The 10,739-nt window shown below is 46.9% G+C and overlaps 2 protein-coding genes across 3 annotated transcripts; one reads left to right on the top strand and one right to left on the bottom strand.

Moving 5' to 3' along the window:
- The first annotated feature begins 2,173 nt into the window (after positions 1-2,173).
- On the top strand, positions 2,174-5,426 carry LOC136513982 (probable inactive receptor-like protein kinase At3g56050). Of its 2 annotated transcripts, none has more exons than XM_066507962.1 (5): positions 2,174-2,645; positions 2,856-2,904; positions 3,688-4,360; positions 4,487-4,619; positions 4,694-5,426. In XM_066507962.1, the coding sequence occupies exons 1-5, from the start codon at positions 2,519-2,521 to the stop codon at positions 5,272-5,274; spliced, it is 1,563 nt and encodes a 520-aa protein (XP_066364059.1). In that variant the 5' UTR covers positions 2,174-2,518; the 3' UTR covers positions 5,275-5,426. The 2 variants fall into 2 exon arrangements, with proteins under 2 accessions (XP_066364059.1, XP_066364057.1); XM_066507960.1 differs by having other exon boundaries at positions 2,175-2,645; positions 3,658-4,360.
- A 135-nt stretch (positions 5,427-5,561) lies between these two features.
- LOC136513981 (importin subunit beta-1-like) lies at positions 5,562-10,496 on the bottom strand. The gene is made up of 3 exons (XM_066507959.1): positions 10,277-10,496; positions 6,109-8,521; positions 5,562-6,008 (listed from the first exon to the last, which is right to left on the bottom strand). The coding sequence occupies exons 2-3, from the start codon at positions 8,517-8,519 to the stop codon at positions 5,804-5,806; spliced, it is 2,616 nt and encodes an 871-aa protein (XP_066364056.1). The 5' UTR covers positions 8,520-8,521; positions 10,277-10,496; the 3' UTR covers positions 5,562-5,803.
- Between the last annotated feature and the right edge of the window lie 243 nt (positions 10,497-10,739).

Genomic DNA, 10,739 nt, shown 5'->3' with positions numbered 1-10,739 from the left:
GAAAAAGCCATCTTGTTCGATAAGGAAACAGCACGCACACCCCTACCTAGCGCGCCAACTGTCGGCAGAATATCGTCGGCAGTCCTCCGAGGGGTATCCCACGAAGGTAGATTGATCGGCAGAGGAGCGCGAGATGAAGAACAAGAAGGCAACAGAGACACACGAGTTAGACAGGTTCAGGCCGTCAGTATGACGTAATACCCTACTCCTGTGGTCTGTTGGTTTGTATTAGCTATCGTATGATATGCCGTGATTTTAGAGAGGGTCCATGCCCGCCTTATATAGTCCGGGAGGCAGGGTTACAAGTCGGTTAGATCTAAGAGATAACCGGAAAGTAATAACTGATTACAGGAATCTTGGAATCATACATATCCTAACAGAACTCGCAATATCTTCAGGTTATCTTCCCAATGTCTCGCGGGAGGCGCCGAGCAGAGTCGTGCCTCGCAAGGCTTCTTCTTGTGGGCTGGGCCACCCCTAGGGGCGCAGCCCATGTGGTCTGCCGTGGGTATCCGGGATCGTACACCCCACAATGTCCCAAATGTTTTATCTATTTTTGAATGTATGATGCAAATGTTTTATCTGAATGTTACAAAAATAGATCTGACATTGCACATGTTGCAGTGGAACCCACCTATAGGAGCCACCTGCTAGCTACTAGGCCCCGTGCATGCGTGTGGGAGTGGAGGGGATAGAGCGGCAGGCGCAGATCGAGACGCGACCCCTGCATGGGTGCGCGTATGCATGGGAAACGAAGCGTTGTGTGCCCCCACATGAAGGAGGCGCAGGCGTGCGGGTGGGCGCAGTACGCGGGGTGCAGCAGGCGTGAGGGTCCGAACGATCCGAGCGCTAGCAGCTCCGTTGTTTTATTCTCTACTAGAATCATGCCACGGAAAAAATGATATCATTATAATTTATATGTAACCGTGTGTTATACTATATTATCAAAAAAAAAATACTCTCAACGTTACATTTGTAGCTAGATTCGTCATTTTGATTCATGTCCAATTAGAACATAAGTTTTGACATGATCACCTGAAATCATATCAATCTAATTCTTAGTGTCACAACCGTGTTCATCACAACTACCTACGACTACGAGATCGTAAGGTGAATTTCTTTTAGTCTGACATACTATTTGTCTGTGTGAGATAAAACAACAAAATAATCTGTTACGACAGTACAAAATTAAAAAGAAAAATATTTAACTAAATCCAATTTATTTGATTTTTAGGAGCTTGATTTATTTTTTTACGGAGGGAGTTTATCCCTCTCATTTTTTCTAATTTTAATTTCATTCTTTTTTATTAATTATATTTATATCATTATAGATGCTTAATTTGAAAATCGTCTACAAAAGTAAAGAAGAGTCACGTAAAATCTGGTTAACAAAGGTGTTTCCTTTATTTCCCACGTCACGTACTCTTAGCCGGACAGGGATAAAATTCTGTGGACGATGGGTTCAAGCTATTGCTGGTGCCCCATAGTCCAGACTTCTGCGGAGGAGTTGCGCGAACACAGGGTATGAGACTCGGTTTCGGTGCGCGCGTACTCATCGGAGTTTTTGGGTGCACGCACGATTGGACGAAATAATAACATATTTGCACGCGTGGACACAACGACGTTGAAATCGGACGCGGTAAGAGTTCGTGTCGGATCTGGACTTCATATCCGCTGCTTTGGAACGCGGAAGGGGAGCCGAAGTGGAGTCAGGATGTATTTGGTATCATCGGTAGATGATTACTTTAGAATCTTTGAAGAGAGTAGAGATATATTATCTCATTGCAATATTGAGTATATGTATTAGTGTCTGCGTCTATAATTCGTAAAAAATAAAAAAGGAGTGTGCTGTCCGTTATGTTCAAGTATAGAATCGACGCTCTTTGGTAACACACAGGAGAGAATGATTGGTTTACACTGCCATCTTTTTGGCAATCCGGATTCAAAGCTCGTCAACAGCAAAAACTACCTGGCCTAGGCAGACACACCATGGGTGGAGACTGGACCGGGCTGCGATGGGGGCAATTCCTCCTCTCCGACTCGTAGGAAGGAGAAGTCCACGTAGTAGTTGGCCAAGTAGCGCACAGGCTCTCTGACTAGTATGACCCGACCCCGATCCAGGGGCTAAAATTTAACTCTGCACCCAAGTTTATCTGCTTTGACCTCTCCCTCTCTCTCTCGATGGAGCCGTTGCTTTGGGCGTGCCATACATAAATCGCCATCGCGGCATCGGGCCAAGAGTGAATTTATTAATTGCGAATTCGCTAACCCCAAATCATCACCACACCAACACCCTCCGCGTCTTCCTCCTTGCTCGTCATATCTCTTCATGCCCGGTCCTGCTCTCCACTGCAACGCTAGCCGATCGAGGTGAAGACGAGACGACCACGTCTTCTGCCCCTCTCTCTCTCTCTCTCCCCCTGCCACTGCCAGTGCTACCTCCAAGCCTCCCCAGCATGCAGAAGCCGCATGCTGATGCGTGTGGCCTTCCATGATCAGTGCATGATTGGGCGTCCCCATGTTGCTCCGTAGTAGAATCTCGCCGGCGTCCATGGAGAAGACGCGCCGCCACCGGGTGCTGGCTGTGCTGCTCGTGGTGCTCTCCGCGCTCCCTGATCTCGGCAGCTGCAACGGTGTCGAACAAGGTATGTATGTTATGTCAGTGTGTCTCTGTTTGTGTTTTCCCTCGTCAATGTGAGTATATAAGATAATTGCGCAACAATCCATGGTACCTTAATCCTAGTGTTCTCCTTTTTTATGAGAGAAAGCTTGGTTACTCCACTCAGTTCACGACTTCACGCCTTAAGAATTTGATACATGTTTGGGTGATAGATACTAACTGCCTGTACCTGTAGGAGGAACTATGAACCCAGAAGAAGGTATCGGCTCTGCCTCCCAAGCTAGGTGAGATCTCTCAACTAATCATGAGCAGCAACAATTTTAGTTTTCTTTGAGAATTTCCAGTTTTGGACTGTTCCCCTAAACAAAATAAAAAATGTTCATGGCTCGAGCATTAGCGGCATTAGGCGGATTCTCACAGGCCCTGGTCGGTTTTTTCTTTTTGGTGACCAATACTAATAAGTTCGACTAGTGCTGATTTGTTGTCTATTGACTGGCTAATAAACCCTGGCTGAAACCAACAAGCGAACAGACTGTTCGACTTGTTCCATGTAGCAGATGACACACTGTCAGCACCAGGCCTCCCCTTTAATTTTCACCTGGAAATAGCAAATAAAAAAATCCATGCAGATCACCTAAAGTCTGTCCACAAATATTCGGCACACCTATATATCTACCTCCTGAATCACTTTTCACGAACTGTAGTACGTACTCCGTACCAACTATACTAGATATAGTCATGTTCGCCTGACTGATAAACTATGACTGAAAATACTGTTGGTTTATTTGCTTTGAGAGAAAAATATTATTTATTAGTTGAAAAAATACGGTTTATAAGCCAAACGAACGGGACGAGTAGATAGACACAAGGTGAGCTTGGAATCATCCATTGGCTGTCAGGAATTGACAGCTGAACCACCACCACCAAGCAGCCCCAGATGAGATGATGGTACATGGCCTCTTTGTCAGATTGTTGATTGTTCTGTGCCTCTTGCGCTCACACACCCCTTTTGCATGCTTCCGATCAATTATTGGAAGGATAAAGATAATCCACGGTGACCGTACCAGGACATTCCTGCGAGAGCAGCAGCAGCAGAACAGGTACTGGTCCGGGCATTTCGGCAACAAGGCGTCGTTGCCAGATGTGACGACGACAGACCAGTGGCCGCCATGGCTGCCGTGGGCACCCCAGGCGGCTACGCCGCCGACGATGAGCTTTCCACCAACGCAAGCCCCGGCACCTTCGCCGGCGGCGGCGGTGGTCGTCTCAGATCCTTGGCACAGCAGCATCGCGCTGCCCCCACAGCCGCCGGTGGTGGTGGTACAGACCGACGTCGGCAGTAGGCCGGTGGTTGCAGGCGTGGCGGCCGGAGCGAGGCCGCACTCTGGTGTTAGCAGGCCTGTCTATGTCATTGCGGCGGCCGGGGCGTCCCTTGCCGCGGCCGTGTCGGTGGCCCTCTTCGTCCTGTTCTACCGGTCCAACAAGGTGGTCACCGTCAGGCCATGGGCGACTGGACTCAGCGGCCAGCTGCAGAAGGCGTTTGTCACAGGTGTGCCGTCGCTCAAGAGGTCGGAGCTTGAGATCGCCTGCGAGGATTTCAGCAACGTCATTGGCTCCTTGTCGAATTACATGGTGTACAAGGGGACCCTGTCGACCGGCGTGGAGATCGCGGTGGTGTCCACCACCAAGAACTCTGCCAAAGAATGGTCCAAGCACTGTGAATCACAGTTCAGGAAGAAGGTAAAAAAATACTAAATGCCACTCTGAAACTGTCCATCCAATATGTGATCTTCATGAAACTAGTAACAAATTAACTGACATCAAGGGTAGAGTACTAGAGTAGTAATGCAAACCTTTCACTTTCAGATAACAAGCCTGTCCAGAGTGAACCACAAGAACTTCGTGAACCTGCTGGGCTACTGCCAGGAAGAGCAGCCCTTCACAAGGATGATGGTGTTCGAGTACGCGCCAAACGGCACGCTCTTTGAGCATCTACACGGTAATCACTTCGCTGCACTGCATTGGAGGAAGTCATAATCTTAATCATACTGATGGTGTCTGCATGCGCTGCAGTTAGAGAAGACGGTTACCTGGACTGGCCGACTCGCCTGCGCGTGGCGGTGGGCGTGGCCTACTGCCTGGAGCACATGCACCATCTGAGCCCGCCGGAGATCCTGCGGGCGCTGGACACGTCCACCATCTGCCTCACCGACGACTTCGCGGCCAAGATCTCCGACGTCTTCTTCTGCGACGAGCCCCGCCTGTCCATGTCGCTGTCCCCGCCGGCGCTGTCGGACAGGGAGAGCGTGGTGTACAGCTACGGGATGGTGCTGCTGGAGACCATGACCGGCCGGTTCACGGCGTCGGACGGCGGCCTGCTCGAGAGCTGGGCCGCGGCCTACCTCAGAGGGGAGCGGCAGCTCAGGGACGTGATGGACCCCGCCCTGCGGAGCTCCTTCCACGCCGCCACTGTCGACAGGCTGGACGGCGTCATCAGGGGCTGCACCGACCGGGAGCCCAGGCGGCGGCTAGCCATGCCGGAGGTCGCCAAGCGCCTCAGGGAGATCACCGCCATGCCACCCGACGCGGCCACCCCCAAGGTGTCGCCCCTGTGGTGGGCGGAGCTGGAGATCATCTCCACAGAGCTCAACTGAACTCAAGACGGACGTGACAATGTTTATACAAATTAAGATGTCGATCCAAATCCTAAGAAAAGAACGAAATTTCCAGAACAATGTTTATTAGTTCAAATGCACATGAAAAAGCTGTTTGGTAGTAGATAATACAGGTTGCTTCTTTTTGCTAATTTTATTTTTTGGGTTTCTGTTGAAGTCTGTGTCCATCTGTACATATGAACAAAAGGAAGCCTGCGTGTGCATCCTATATAAATTTGATCGGCTGGACAAGAAATGAAAAACAGGAAGCAAACACATCACCAGCATTGAAAAATACCAAGATAAATGAACCAAGTTTTGCTGTTCAAGATATCCACGGACAGAAACCACCCAGTCCAATGTGACGCACACCAGCTTGACAGACCAACAACAACGCACAAATGCCTACCGTGATCCTAAAGACTGACGCTACATATATATTGGTATCCTTTCGTTCATCTGTGGCAAATGAACTTGGCACAGCCACAAAAGAAACCTCCCATACCCAACAGACCAAAATCATCCCACATCATGAGACCACCACCGCCTGGTTTATCATCCCCTGTGCCCATTGTGCAGTCTCCCGAACTTCATCATCCAACTCTTGGGCTTGGCACTCCCTCAAGAATTCAACATGGAATAGGTGGGTCTTGAACAGATCCTTTGAGCTCTGGCCAAGTGTGTCTGCGAGATCCCCAAGGACAGCAACAGCAGCCTTTGTCACACTGTCATCCCTGATGGCACAAACAACAATAGAACAGGGATATACTATAACTGTGAGAAACAGGTAACAAAAAACAATTGAACAGAAATTACAATGCAAATGAAAGGCACCTGCTCCTATCTTTGAAGACAGCTTCAGTGAACTGTAGTAGATGGGTTGCATATGGGATCATCAGTTGAGCTTTTGGGCCCTTGATGCCCTGGAGTATACCAGAGTATGCCTCAAAAATGCCGCGTCTGAGCTGGTTGCCATAATCAACCATATCATCATCACTCTGATCAAGAGTACCAAGGAGTCCCGCAGCTCCTTGAAGCATTGGCATGGCATATGGTAGGTATTTCTCAAAATTCTCGCCAATAGCAAGAGCGATGTCTCCAAAGCATGAGAAAATCGGAGGCTTCACAGACCGATTGAGCATAGAGCTTGATAGGTCCTTTAGAAGAAGAGTCATAATGCAATCACAGAAGGGCAAAATTTTATCTTCCAAGGCACGACAAATATCACCAACCACCCCAACAGAGATGGAACACACTTGGTACTCTTCATAATTCTGCAAGCCAGCCTCCAGGTATGTGAAGAAGTTAGGCATGTATTTCGCAAAATCTGGACCAGTAGCATATGCAAGAGCACCAATTGCAAGCATTGCTTCTTCATGAACAGTAGAATTGTGGCAGGCAAAGACACGCAGAAACAGCATCATCAGCTGATCAGCAGTCTGAGAAATTATGGACTTTGCATCTGTGCTGCTCAGTTTCTGGATAATGACCTGCAGAACACCGCATAGCAAAGCCTGCAGATCGCTTTGCTTCTCCTTATCACCAGAAGAAAGTATATGCAGATCAAATGTAAGGTTTAATCTTCTCATGATCTCCTGCAACAATTGACCTATGATGCCTGAAGTTTCAGGTATGTGGCTGACTCTCACAATCTCATTCAGTGCTTCATAAGCAGAAGCACGAAGCCTAAAATGGGTGGTATCAGCACGGTCCGCGGCAGAAAGAAGAGCAGCAATGATATTAGGTAGATAAGGTGTGAGCACAGAAGACATTGACTCTGCATCTTCATATCCTTGGGCAAGAAAATAAATAGCTCCACAGACTTTCTCAGCCACATTTGGAGCATCATTACTACTCTCAAGCAACACAGATATGATTTGAGGAAGGTTTGAATTATTTATGATTGGGCTTGCACCAGCTGGAGAATGCAAGAGCTCAAATACCCTCCCAAGAGTCCAAGCAGTAGTATCTTTTACCTGGCTATTTGCATCACTCATTGTGTTGAGCAAGAAATCAAGCCCAGCCTGGACAAGTGGAGCAAGTTTTTCAACAGAGGGGCCTTCAAGGATAGAACCAAATGCAAAGGTAGCTGCCTCCCGACAATGCCAATCAGGCTTTGTGATGTTGGCCTCCACAAATGGCATCACAAGAGGGACAACTGCATCATCAACAGTTCTAGAAATGAGTCCAAGGCACGTCCCACCACTCATAGAAATGTTCCAAACATTATCATCTTGATCTTGATCTTCCTCTTGCTTCAACAAAGTTTCTAGCAGCATTGGAACAAGTGAAGGGAGGGCTTTTTCAATAAAGCGAAAGTGAACAGTAGAGTTGCCATCCTCAGATCCCTCATATTCATCTTGTAGTGCAATCTCTTCATCACAAATAGCGCTCCAGAACTCAACAGCTTGAAGTGCAACCGGTTCCTCATCACCTTTCACTGCATGAGCTGTCAGGTTGAATATGGTTTGCATATAAGGATCTAAGTGTGAATAATATGTAGATGCTATTGCAACAAGGCATTCAAATGCTGCCTGTCTGATCTCCACTTCTTTAGACACAGCAGTCTCACAAACCACCTTCATTATATAATTCCTCTCCATTTCATTTGCAAAGTTACTCTCAGCAAAGTCAAGAGCATTATATAGGGCCTTAACTGCAGCAAGACGAACTTCAGGGCTGAGCTCTGTCTGGTTCATTCCCTGGACAACAGCAGTAAGAACAGCATTCACTTGGTCCTGCTCCAAGTCCTGTGGAGAAATCTCCTCGCACACATACCCCAATGCCTCTAGTGTTGCTTGTTTCAAAGGAGCAGACGCGCCTGGAGAAGTCATGTTCCCCAGTAATTTGGCAACAAGGTCTTGCCATTCTCGGCGTGGTATCTCAATTGATGCAACCTTGGCAATGACTTGTGAAGAGGTGTGCCTTGCATCATGCACCGAAGATCCAAGGGTCACCAGCAACGACTCCTTGATCTTCAATTTTATAGATGGATCCACGCTTACCCATTGCTGAGTCAGTAGCTCCTTTTTCGCAGAATCCTTTGCGTCCAAAGAATTCTTAAGAATAATACCAGCAAGCCTTCTAGACTCCGGAGGTTTTTCATCGTTTGAGAGCTCTACTGATAAGGAGAGGAGGAAGTTAGGAAGATTCTGCTCCTGGAACTGCGTGAGGTTGCCTTCTGCTACTGTTCGAAGGTTAGCATCTGGAGATTGAGCAGCTAGCAGAACCTGAGTGATATCCATGGCTGTAGCGTACATAAAAAATAACAGATTTAGTCAGTCAGCAAGGAATCACAGGAAATCAACAAGCAACACAATACATCAACAGTGCAGATTACTAAAGGTCAGTAAGACACTGAGACAGTTGAGCGTAGCTTAAAGATTTTGCATTCAAAACAACATTGTTCACAGCACATATATTAGCCAAACAACTCATTCAACAAAGGCACTGTATGCAAATTTTTCATCCATATTAAAGCCCATACACATAATATTTGCTTAGCCACATCAGCAATTCAAGATTATCACTAATAAACAGCCGAATCAACCAATGTATATGAGCAACCATTCAGAGCTAAAGAACATGCTCAAAGAAGCCATAAAATCATACAATACAACTTGAGCAGAAAATGATTAACGCCATAAACGACTTTTAACCTAATAACAGAAAAGGACGCCAAGCAACCTATGGGCAATGAAGAAATTATACAGCAACAATATTCATGATACAGCTGAATATTACATGAGAAGAAAACATAAATATTCCTTCTTAATATAATGATATGCAGCTCTCTTGCGTGTTCCATAAAAAAAGCATAAAGAAAAGCAACAGTAATATTGTACACCCAAATTGCAATTAAGTATATTATATGATGAACAGGTCACTACCCTAACATCATCAGCATCCAATGCAAACTAAATTATATCGACCAACAGATAACAAAGGTATATCGCCCCACAGAGAACAAACACACATATCTACACCACATTGTATGAATACATTGATCTACCGAACTTAAGCACAATATGACCATGAATGACTAGATGCTGGCAACATATTAAGAAAGGAGATGCCCAGAGTTTCAGCAAGATTAAAGACCCCCATTAAGCACATACAGCCTGTGTCTCAGTTAAAATCCAAGGAATAAAAAGGCAAACCTGACATGACCCTAGCATCCAAGGCATATGGACACCAAAGTGCTTCACACGATTTGATTGAAGCCAGGGCAGATGGATGTATTTACTACATTACAGGGGCGGAGCTAGGCCCTTTCACTGGGGTCCGCCAACCCCGACGAAATCCTATAATTTCTTAGCAAATCCTTTACATCGCTAACTTAATTCTATCACTTTAGTGGAGCTGACCCCAACGTCATTTCCAACTGGCTTCGCCCTAACATTAGCAACATGGAACACTGCCAAAAGAGGACTACGCAACAACAGAAGCACTTGTGCTGAACCGTTTGGAACGGTTACCCAGTGCGAAGGACTAAAGAAACATGACGATGCCCTAAATGCTTCTCCATGCCTTCCCGATACTTGGTGAATGTGTCGGTTTCGGGTATAGGTACCCTTTTGTTGAAGGTCGTTCGAGCTAGGAAAAAGGGTAACTAGAGAAAAAAGAAAAATAGGCTCTCCCTGGACTCTACGCTCTGCCAAATCGTGATATGAACAACTTCAAAACGCTGAAAACTACAGATAAACCTATAACTCGCACGGCAGCGAAACAGAGCCTACCGTGTAAATCAACACCTACATGACAGGGACCAGGGGGATTTCCGCTAAAACCCCAAACAAAGAAAAAAAGAAAAACGGACAAAAATAAACCGCTTCTAGAGCACTGCATTACTCACGCAGCAAGCAGCATATACCCGACGAACTCTACGGATTCCAGAGAAACAAACAATCTGATTTGAGTGGCAGCATCGAAGCGAACGATCCCGCGGACCGACAAGAGCGATTTATCCGAGCAAAAAAAAAACGGGATTAGGGTTCCTTACCGCGCAGAGGAGAAATCAATCCAAGCCTGGACGGATCCCCGCTGCACGGGAGCCCAAGAGATCCGGACGGCGACGCGGGGTGGCGGCGGCGCGGAAGTGAGGCTAGGGTTCTAGGAGATGCTTCCCCGCTCGCCTATTCAAATGAAACGCAACTCCGGCGGGGAGGGGGGGAGTGAAAAAGGGGGGCGAAGCAGAGGAGAGAAGCAGAGGCGGCGGGTCTAAGGCCCTTTGGCACAGCTCATAGGTGCTCCGGCTCCTCCTCCGCGACACTGTGCTAAACGAGCCCTAAGGCCGCGTTTAGAAGCCAAAAATTTTTGGTTTTTGTACTGTAGCTCGTTTGTTTGTATTTTGTAATTAGTGTCTAATTATGGACTAATTAGATTCGAAAGTTTCGTCTCACGATTTCTCATCTAATTGTGCAATTAGTTTTTTTTTCGTCTACATTTAGTACTCCATGCATGTG

The sequence above is a fragment of the Miscanthus floridulus genome, chromosome 16 (genome assembly GCF_019320115.1).
Source record: "Miscanthus floridulus cultivar M001 chromosome 16, ASM1932011v1, whole genome shotgun sequence".
NCBI lineage: Eukaryota > Viridiplantae > Streptophyta > Magnoliopsida > Poales > Poaceae > Miscanthus > Miscanthus floridulus.
Note: the sequence above shows the minus strand (reverse complement) of the source record. Positions and strands in the feature narration are given on the sequence as shown.

Coding starts and splice junctions, on each gene's coding strand:
- LOC136513982 (XM_066507960.1), top strand. CDS start 2,519: ATGTTGCTCCGTAGTAGAATCTCGCCGGCGTCCATGGAGAAGACGCGC. Junction 4,361..4,486: donor AATCACAGTTCAGGAAGAAG/GTAAAAAAATAC, acceptor TTTCACTTTCAG/ATAACAAGCCTGTCCAGAGT. Junction 4,620..4,693: donor GCTCTTTGAGCATCTACACG/GTAATCACTTCG, acceptor CATGCGCTGCAG/TTAGAGAAGACGGTTACCTG.
- LOC136513981 (XM_066507959.1), bottom strand. CDS start 8,519: ATGGATATCACTCAGGTTCTGCTAGCTGCTCAATCTCCAGATGCTAAC. Junction 6,009..6,108: donor GTCTTCAAAGATAGGAGCAG/GTGCCTTTCATT, acceptor TTGTGCCATCAG/GGATGACAGTGTGACAAAGG.